Raw genomic sequence first — 9702 nt, forward strand, 5'->3', positions numbered from 1 at the left:
TCAAGGAAAACACTGTCTGGCACAAACCCAACAGCTCTCATCACCCCAAGAACACCATCCACAATGAAGCATGGTGGTGGCAGCATCATGCTGCGGGGATGTTTTTCATCGGCAGGGACTGGGAACCTGGTCAGAATTGAAGGAATGATGGATGGCGCTAAATACAGGGAAATTCTTGATGGAAACCTGTTTCAGTCTTCAGAGATTTGAGACTGGGCTGGAGGTTCACCTTCCAGCAGGACAATGACCCTAAGCATACTGGTAAAAGCAACACTTGAGTGGTTTAAGGGGAAACATTTAAATGTCTTGGAATGGCCTAGTCAAAGCCCAGACCTAAATCCAATTGAGAATCTGTGGTATGACTTAAAGATTGCAGTACACCAGCGGAACCCATCCAACTTGAAGGAGCTGGAGTAGTTTTGCCTTGAAGAACGGGCAAAAATACCAGTGGCTAGATGTGCCAAGCTTATAGAGACATACCCCAAGAGACTTGCAGATGTAATTGCTACAAAATGTGGCTCTGCAAAGTATTGACTTTATGGGGGGTGAATAGTTATGCACGCTCAGGTTTTCAGTTTTTTTGTCTTATTTCTTGTTTGTTTCACAATTGTTTCATACTTCAAAGTGGTAGGCATGTTATGTATAACTCAAATGATACAAACCCCCCCCCAAAAAAATCTAGTATAATTCCAGATTGTAAGGCAACAAAATAGGAAAAATTCCAAGTGGGGGGTGAATACTTTTGCAAGCCACTGTAACTGTATTTGGCCACCAGTTTTAGCAAAAGGCATATATACGGTAGGAGTAAGGGTCATAACGTTTTTGTTAGACAAATGGGCTAATTAATACTGTAATGATTCAAGACTGTACCTTTCCAAGGCCAGCGATCATTGGTGTGTTCTCAGTGCTAAAACAAAACAAACATGAAAATACTTTTACTTTATTACTTTTAACATCTTCATTTGTTGTTCATTATAACTTCAGAGGGTGTTTTATACAGTACCAGTCAAAAGTTTTGAAACACCTACTCATTCAAGTTTTTTTGTTTTTTTTTTGTTTTTTTTACTATTTTCTACATTGTAGTAGACATAATTACTTGAACGATACCCTGGTCTGAAGTTCCTCTCCTGTCCCCCTCCAAACAACATGGGGTAGAGTGGTGTGATTGTTCCTGGTCCGTTCACATACAACGCACCCATCCTCGGTGCATAGAACTGGAAACCACAGTGACGGAATAAAAAACTTCTCAGAACTCAATATAAGAACTCATCTTCCCAGAATACAATAGAAGATAATCACAGTATCCATGGGTGAATCTAAATTGTATTTCCTTGATTCCTTGCATCTTGACTCCTTCTCAAAACGCATTGGATGMAAAGATCTTAKGTTTCTCCSCTCTACTCCAATACGCTTTAAGAAAAACATGAGGAATSAAGGAAACACATTTCAGATTTGCCTAAAGTCCAGAAGAGTGCTGACCCCTGACCTTGTGTCCTACAATGGTGAGGTAATCCACTCCCAGGTCACGGGCGTCGACCCGMACCTTGCCTATGGCCTGGGCCGCGTCAGTGTGCAGGAGGATTCTATGTTGACGCTGTCTGTTGACAAATCTGATCCTCTGACAGAGCTCTCTGATTGGCTGTCAGGAAAAACACAAGGTWGTCAAGTAATAATGCTGTTAGTAATATCTGTGATTAAGATACACTACATAACCAAAAGTATGTGGACACCTGCTCATCCAACGTCTCATTCCAAAAGCATGAATATGGAATTGGTCTCCATTTTGCTGCTATAACAGYCTCCACTTCTCRKAARGCTTTCCACTAGRTGTTGGAACATTGCTGCAGGGATTTGCTTCCATTCAGCCACAAGAGCATTAGAGGTCGGGCACTGATGTTGGGCGATTAGGCCTGGCTCGCAGTCTGAGTTCTAATTCATCCCAAAGGGGTTGAGGTCAGGGCTCTGCGCAGGCCAGTCAAGTTCTTCCACATCGATCTCGACAAACCATCGATGTATGGACATCGCTTTATGCACGGGGKCACCGTCATGCTGAAACAGGAAAGGGCCTTCCCCAAAACTGTTGCCTCACAGTTTGGGGAAGACAGAATTGACAGAATTGTCTACAATATCATTGTATGCTGTACTGTGTTAACGTTTCCCTTCACTAGAACTAAGGGGCCTAGCCCGAACCATGAAAAACAGCTCCACACCATTATTCATCCTCCACTAAACGTTATACAGTTGGCACTAGGCATTGGGGCAGGTAGCGTTCTTCTGGCAGCCGTCAAACCCAGATTCATCCGTCGGACTGCCAGATAGTGAAGTGTGATTCATCACTCCAGAGARCGCGTTTCCACAGATCCAGAGTCCAATGACGGTGAGCTTTACACCACTCCAGCCGACGCTTGGAATTGCGCATGGTGATCTTAGGCTTGTGTGCAGCTGCTCGGCCATGGAAACCCATTTCATGAAGCTCCCGATGAACAGTTCCTGTGCTGACGTTGCTTACAGATGTAGTTTGTAACTTGGTAGTGAGTGCTGCAACCGAGGACAGACCATTTATGCACTTCAGTGGTTCTGTGAGCTCGTGTGGCCTACCACTTCACGACTGAGCCGTTGTTGCTCCAAGATGTTTCCACTTCACAATAACTGCACTCACAGTTGGCTTTAGCAGGGCAGAAATTTGATGAACTGACTTGTTGGAAAGGTGGCATCCTATGACAGTGCCACGTTGATAGTCTATTAGGATTGCATGACTATAAGGATTGCATGCCTGTGTGCTTGATTTTATACACCTGTCAGCAACAAGTGTGGCTGAACTAACCGAATCTATTAATTTGAAGGGATGTCCACATACTTTTGTAATTATAGTGTATGTTAGTAATATACACTGAGTGTTAAACATTTTTGGAAAACCTGCTCTTTCCATAACAGACCAGGTCAATCCAGGTGAAAGCTATGATCCCTTATTGCAGAGATTCTTAAACATTTTCAGCATGGGWCCCAAATTAGAAATTCTGTGTTTTTCTTGGGACACAAGCTTAGGAAAAKATGCAACTATACATAAATATCAGTACATTTCATTGCCCTTATGCCTAAAACAAATGCAATATAGACAGAAACAAATAACAATGAAAATAAATATTCATATAAATATCTATTCATGTTTATTTCCCCCCTGTGTACAAGGCCAGGGGATTGTTTGAAAGAGGAACTCACATCTACTACTATGAGAGAGACTACTCCCTTATTACTGCTAATCAACACCTGTTATAAAATGACAACAATGCCTCGCTAGCTGACTTACTTATCCACTGTCGAAGTAGCTTCCTGAAGCATTCTGCCCTGTTCTGATAGAACTCCCTGGGTTTACCGTCATGCTGTGGATGTTTTGGTCAGGACGTGTCGTTTTATTCATTTGCTCGTTTTGAGAGACTCATTACTAAGCACTTCCCAGCACAAATGCATTGTAGGAAGGTGTTCATGTTTTGTACACTCGGTCTATGTTAGTAATATACAGTATGATAGTAATATCTGTTAGTAATATACAGTATGATAGTAATATCTGTTAGTAATATAAGGTATGATAGTAATATATGTTAGTAATATACAGTATGTTAGTAATATACAGTATGTTAGTAATATATGTTAGTAATATACAGTATGATAGTAATATATGTTAGTAATATACAGTATGATAGTAATATATGTTAGTAATATACAGTATGTTAGTAATATCTGTTAGTAATATATGTTAGTAATATACAGTATGTTAGTAATATCTTTTAGTAATATACAGTATGTTAGAAATAACAGTAATGTTAGTAAATATATGTTTAGTATATACAGTATGTTAGTAATATCTGTTAGTAATATACAGTAGGTTAGTAATATCTGTTAGTAATATACAGTAGGTTAGTAATATCTGTTAGTAATATACAGTAGGTGTAATATCTGTTTAGTAATATACAGTAGGTTGTAATATCTGTTAGTAATACAGTGATAGTAAATCTGTAGTAATATAGTATGTTAGTAATATACAGTATGCCAGTAATATCTGTTAGTAATATACAGTAGGTTAGTAATATCCGTTAGTAATATACAGTAGGTTAGTAATATTGTTAGTATATACAGTAGGTTAGTAATATCTGTTAGTAAGTAAGAGGTTAGTAATATTGTTAGTAATATACAGTAGGTAGTAATATCTGTTAGTAATATACGTATGTTAGTAATATCTATTAGTAATATCTGTTAGTAATATCTGTTAGTAATATACAGTATGATAGTAATATATGTTAGTAATATCTGTTAGTAAAATACAGTATGATAGTAATATCTGTTAGTTATATACCAGTAGGTTAGTAAATATCTGTTAGTAATATATCTCAGTAATATCTGTGTAGTAATATAGTATGTTAGTAATATCTGTTAGTAATATACAGTATGTAGTAATATCAGTTAGTTATATACAGCATGTTAGTAATATCTGTTAGTAATATACAGTATGTTAGTATATTTGTTCGTAATATTTGTTGGTAATATACAGTATGATAGTAATTTCTGTAGTAATATACAGTCTGTTAGTAATCTGTCTGTAATATCTGTCTGTAATATCTGTCTGTATATCTGTCAGTAATATCTGTCAGTATATCTGTTAGTAATATAAGTATATGTTAGTATATCTGTAGTAATATACAGTATGTTAGTAATATCTGTTAGTAATACACAGTTGTTAGTAATATCTGTGTAATATAACAGATTTTAGTAATATATGTTAGTAATATACTAGTATGATAGTAATATATGTGTAATATTGTTAGTAATATACAGTATGATAGTAATATATGTTGTAATATCTGTTAGTAATATACAGTATGATAGTAATATATGTTAGTAATATCTGTTAGTAATATACAGTATGCTAGTAATATATGTTAGTAATATTGTTAGTAATATACAGTATGATAGTAATTATATGTAGTAATAATACAGTATGTTAGTAAAATCTGTTCGTAATATTTGTTGGTAATATACAGTATGTTAGTAATTTCTGTAGTAATATTACAGTATTTAGTAATATCTTCTGTACTATCTGTTAGTAATATCTCTCAGTAATATCTGTTAGTATATTGTTGGTAATATCACAGTATGTTAGTAATTCTGTATATATAGTATATTAGTATATCTGTCTGAACTATCTGTTAGTAATATCTCTCAGTAATATCTGTTAGTAATAATCTGTTAGTAATATACAGTTGTTAGTAATCTGCAGTAATTACAGTATGTTAGTAATATCTGTTAGTAATTATACAGTATGTTGTTATCTGCTAGTAATATCTGTTAGTAATATACAGTATTGTTAGTATTTCGTAGTATTACAGGATGTTAGTAATATATGTTAGTAATTATCTGTCGTAATATCTGTTAGTATATACAGTATGTTAGTAATATATGTTAGAATATACAGTATGTTACTAATTTCTGTAGTAATATCTGTAATATACAGTATGTTAGTATATCTGTTAGTAGTAGACGGTTTGTAGTAATTTCTGTAGTAATATACAGTATGTTAGTAATATCTGTAGTATATACAGTATGTTAGTAATATCTGTTAGTAATACACAGTATGATACTAATTTCTGTAGTAATATCTGTAGTAATTACAGTATGTTAGTAATATCTGTTAGTAGTAGACGGTATGTAGTAATCTGTAGTAATATACAGTATGTTAGTAATATCTGTAGTAATAAATAGTACGCAGTACTATCCATTGTTGTTTTCAATTGCAGGCTAAGACTTTGTGTGTGGTGTGTGTGTGTGTGTGTGTGTGTGTGGTGTGTGTGTGTGTGTGTGTGGTGTGTGTGTGTGTGTGTGGTGCGTGCGTGTGTTAGGGCCATGCAGGTTTGAAAAACGAGGCCATGCTGCCGTACGTCTGTCCGTCCGTGTGTTGTGTGTGTCCCTCACCATTAGGACTCCTGTCTCGTTGTTCGCCATATGTAGAGATGAGACAGGTGGAGGGGCGGTACAGAAGCCAACCATCCTCTACCTCCACCCTCCCCGTCACCTTGGAAACCGCCACTGACGTCACGTCTAAGACAACAACCCAGATAGGCCTATGTCAAGTCATTGACTATTAAAGGACAATATTTTGTGTATTTATCACAGTTACTGGAAATAAAAACGATCCATATTACAGTATAATGATTTATGTATGTACAGTAYTGAGTTACTAAAGTTCTCGTTACACTTAAGTGTTATATGTTAATAAAAAAATATATGATTGATTATCATCATCTTCATCATCATGTCAATGTCATTCTCCTCCTCATCATTGTCATAATTTAGCAAACAGTAAAAAAAAAAAAAAATCCAGAACAGTGTTAAACCCTACCTGCCGTGGCGTCCTTCAGCAGGTGTTCAGCGGTCAGTCTGACAGAGTCATGCTCTACGTTAGAGACGAGGATATGAGGTAGAGGCCAGGCTGAGGTACCGCTGTTCTCATGGCGATGTCTCTCCCCTCTCTGCTCTGCTGTCCTGCAGCTCTCTCTGTAGGCCTCCAGGGCACTGTGGAACACCAGGTTATTGGCCTGAAGAGAACGGAGGAAAGTAAAACATCGCTGGCAATTAAACACTAGAGCATTTCCAATGGTATGCTATATCGCTGATAGAGCACGCACCAATCACATTGGGGATGCTTGTGTTGTTTTGAGCCAGACAATAAGCCAGATGCATGTTGGTTCACGTACAGTATACCAAGAACGGTCTCATTCACCTCAGTCCCACCAGAGGTGAAGATTGGGATGTTTGTGTTTTTTGAGCCAGACAATAAGCCAGATGCCATGTTGTGTCAGGTACAGTATACCAAGACTATCATTCTACCTCAGTCCCACCAGAGTGAAGATTGGGATGTTTTGTGTTGTTTTGAGCCAGACAATAAGCCAGATGCATGTGTTCACGTACAGTAACCAAGACTATCATTCTACCTCAGTCCCCCCAGAGGTGAAGATGATGTCCTCTGCTTTTCCCCACCAATTCTAGCCACATTCTCTCTCGCCTGGGTAATGATCTCTTTGCTTTCACACCTGGAACAAGGAAGAGACGACAAAATTCCAAAAACACATCAAGAGATTAATATAATCAGTGGGGATGACCCAAGATAGTCAACAAACTAAAGAGATTAATATAATCAGTGGGGATGAGCCAAGATAGTCCACAACTAAAGAGATTAATATAATCAGTGGGGATGACCCCAGATAGTCCACAACTAAAGAGATTAATAATAATCAGTGGGGGTGACCCAAGATGTCCACAACTAAAGAGATTAATATAATCAGTGGGGATGACCCAAGATAGAACAAACAGAAATACATAACGAACAAATACTAGTATGCAAGCGTATTGGTACACCCATCTGTCTCCTGCCTCACCCCCACCCCTCAACCCCCGCTAACCCCTCACCTGGTGCCAACCCTCAACTGGTGCCAACCCTCAACTTAGGGCTATGTCACCGGTACTACCTCACCTGGTACTAACCCCTCACCTGGTGCTAACCCCTCACCTGGTATCTAACCCTGCACCTGGTGTGTAGGTACTACTGGGGTTTCCCCAGGCCTCGTGCAGGGCTTCAGTAACAGCCTGGATCACCTGTGGCTCCAGTGGGGTGGTGGCGTTATAGTCCATGTAGATCCTGTATTACAGAGAGGTAGTACATTAACCATTAGTAAGAGGTGGGAGAAGACAGGACGTGCCATGAAATAGGCCTAGTAAAACATGAATATGTCTACAGGGAGGAAATCCTGTGGAGTCGTTCGAAGCTAATTTGAATACAATAGGATAAGAGCATGAGGAACCACAGGAACTCAATGGGTTGTCGTGGTCTCCCATCAACCCCCATGTATACATCTGTGACAAACAGTGATAACACTTACTTGTCCTCATCCATGTCTGGAATATACGTGTGTATATGACCATCAAATGGAAGATCGGAGTGTGTATGYCCATTGGCACCACCTGTGTCTGAATGATGTGAGCGTGCGTGGTGGTCATCCAATGAAGTGACTGTATGGCCATCAGATGCAGCTGAATGGTGAGAGCGTGGACGACCGTCTACTGAGTGGTGACTGTGGTCCCTCGGGTTCCTTGTGCCGGAGCTGGTCTTCGCTGGTTCAGACATTACCTTACGGAAAAGCAAAGCCTAGGTTTTACCAAGGTTTATATGACTTTACATTAAGTGGGCCCCCCCAAAAAAAATACCTTCAGGTAAAGTGTGTAACATAATGTCATGTCATTCTATAGGGTTGGGGTCGTCCTATATTTTTTTTATTTTACCTTTATTTAATCAGGTAGGCAAGTTGAGAACAAGTTCTCATTTACAATTGCGACCTGGCCAAGATCAAGCAAAACAGTTCGACACAAACAACAACACAGCGTTACACAAATGGGATACAAGTCCTATTTATATAGGGCAACGCTCCTATAGGTCGAGGCTGGGTTTGTAAACAAACTCATGAAGCTAAAAACGTCAGTCTGTTAGCYACCTGTTATCTACTATGTCACCGACAGTCAGATACATTCTAACGTGTCATGCYTAGCTAACTAGCTAATATGTAGACTTTCCAATGAAACACGTGCAATGACCTAGCTAGCTCTAAAAAAAAAAGCTAACTATCCGTCTCATTTCTTAAAATTAACCCCAATAGACAATGAAATGTCCCTTTTTGAAATGCAGCATTCGTTGAGTGACATAACTTGCGCTAATACGTGGCTGTAGAACAAGCTAAAAGCTTGCTAAGCTAGCTAACGTTATTTACTGTGGCTGGCTGGCTATGTTGGTATAAAAACAAAGATATGTTTATTTCATCAATTTGAACGTCACTGTAGTTAGCTAAATACCTTGGCTAGATAGGCAAAGGAGGATGAGACTRAAGTAGATAGCTCTACTGTCAACGACTCCCAACGTCGAAGCTTCTTCCCAACCAGGAAGTGCCAGGTTGACGGCTCAGTTCATTAACCCGTTCCCTCCTTGTTTAGTGTGGTGCGCGCAGTTGCAGTGTCTGAAAAACGGGTCGGGGGAAAAAAGCTGTTTCCTGTATTGAAGACTTTGACTTTTCCTTAGTTTGGCCTTGAAAATGTAAATCAGTAAGTCAGCTCTTAATTTCCACTCATAAGGACTGTGTTTATACAGGCAAGTAATGGCCATCCCATATTAAAGATAAGCGTTACTTATATCTTGGAATGTGTATATGCAAGGAATGAAAAACAAAGGAGTCACTTAAACTTTACACCCATTGTTCGAGAAAAACAAAGAAGAAATTCGAACCCTGGTTGTTCTGAGAGATATTTCGTTATATGGTTGTGCGTGTCTTATTGACAAAGCTTGAAGGGTTATCCAGATGCGGTTTATGTCCTCGTTATCACTTGACGTTAGTCCCGCTATGAATTGTAAAGGAGTTTATAGATATAGACTCTTATAATTTATTTGGGCAGGAACAACCTCATATAAGGAAAGATATTCTCCTATATCACGTCAGGAACAAGTGAGGTTCTTGAACGTTTTTAGATTTCAATACTCTATAATAATTGGCTTTTTACATAAATTGGATTTCACATGTAGAAGATCAATATTTGGAATGCCTTATCTAGTATTTATTTGACTGTTGGTGTTTAGATTTTTGCTTCGACGTACATTGATGTTGATAAAAT

General features: G+C 38.4%; 1 protein-coding gene across 1 annotated transcript in view; it reads right to left on the reverse strand.

The window, feature by feature from the left end:
- scly (selenocysteine lyase) overlaps window positions 1–9011 on the reverse strand; it is a 24087-nt gene extending 15076 nt beyond the window's left edge. The window contains 11 exon segments of the mRNA XM_070439840.1: window positions 871–907; window positions 1108–1214; window positions 1487–1639; window positions 5965–5995; window positions 5997–6090; window positions 6392–6587; window positions 6984–7030; window positions 7033–7082; window positions 7571–7687; window positions 7929–8176; window positions 8893–9011. Coding sequence (XP_070295941.1) covers window positions 871–907; window positions 1108–1214; window positions 1487–1639; window positions 5965–5995; window positions 5997–6090; window positions 6392–6587; window positions 6984–7030; window positions 7033–7082; window positions 7571–7687; window positions 7929–8173 — 1077 coding nt within the window. The 5' untranslated portion in view covers window positions 8174–8176; window positions 8893–9011.
- Between the last annotated feature and the right edge of the window lie 691 nt (window positions 9012–9702).

The sequence above is a fragment of the Salvelinus sp. IW2-2015 genome, unplaced genomic scaffold (assembly GCF_002910315.2).
Source record: "Salvelinus sp. IW2-2015 unplaced genomic scaffold, ASM291031v2 Un_scaffold1959, whole genome shotgun sequence".
Lineage (NCBI taxonomy): Eukaryota > Metazoa > Chordata > Actinopteri > Salmoniformes > Salmonidae > Salvelinus > Salvelinus sp. IW2-2015.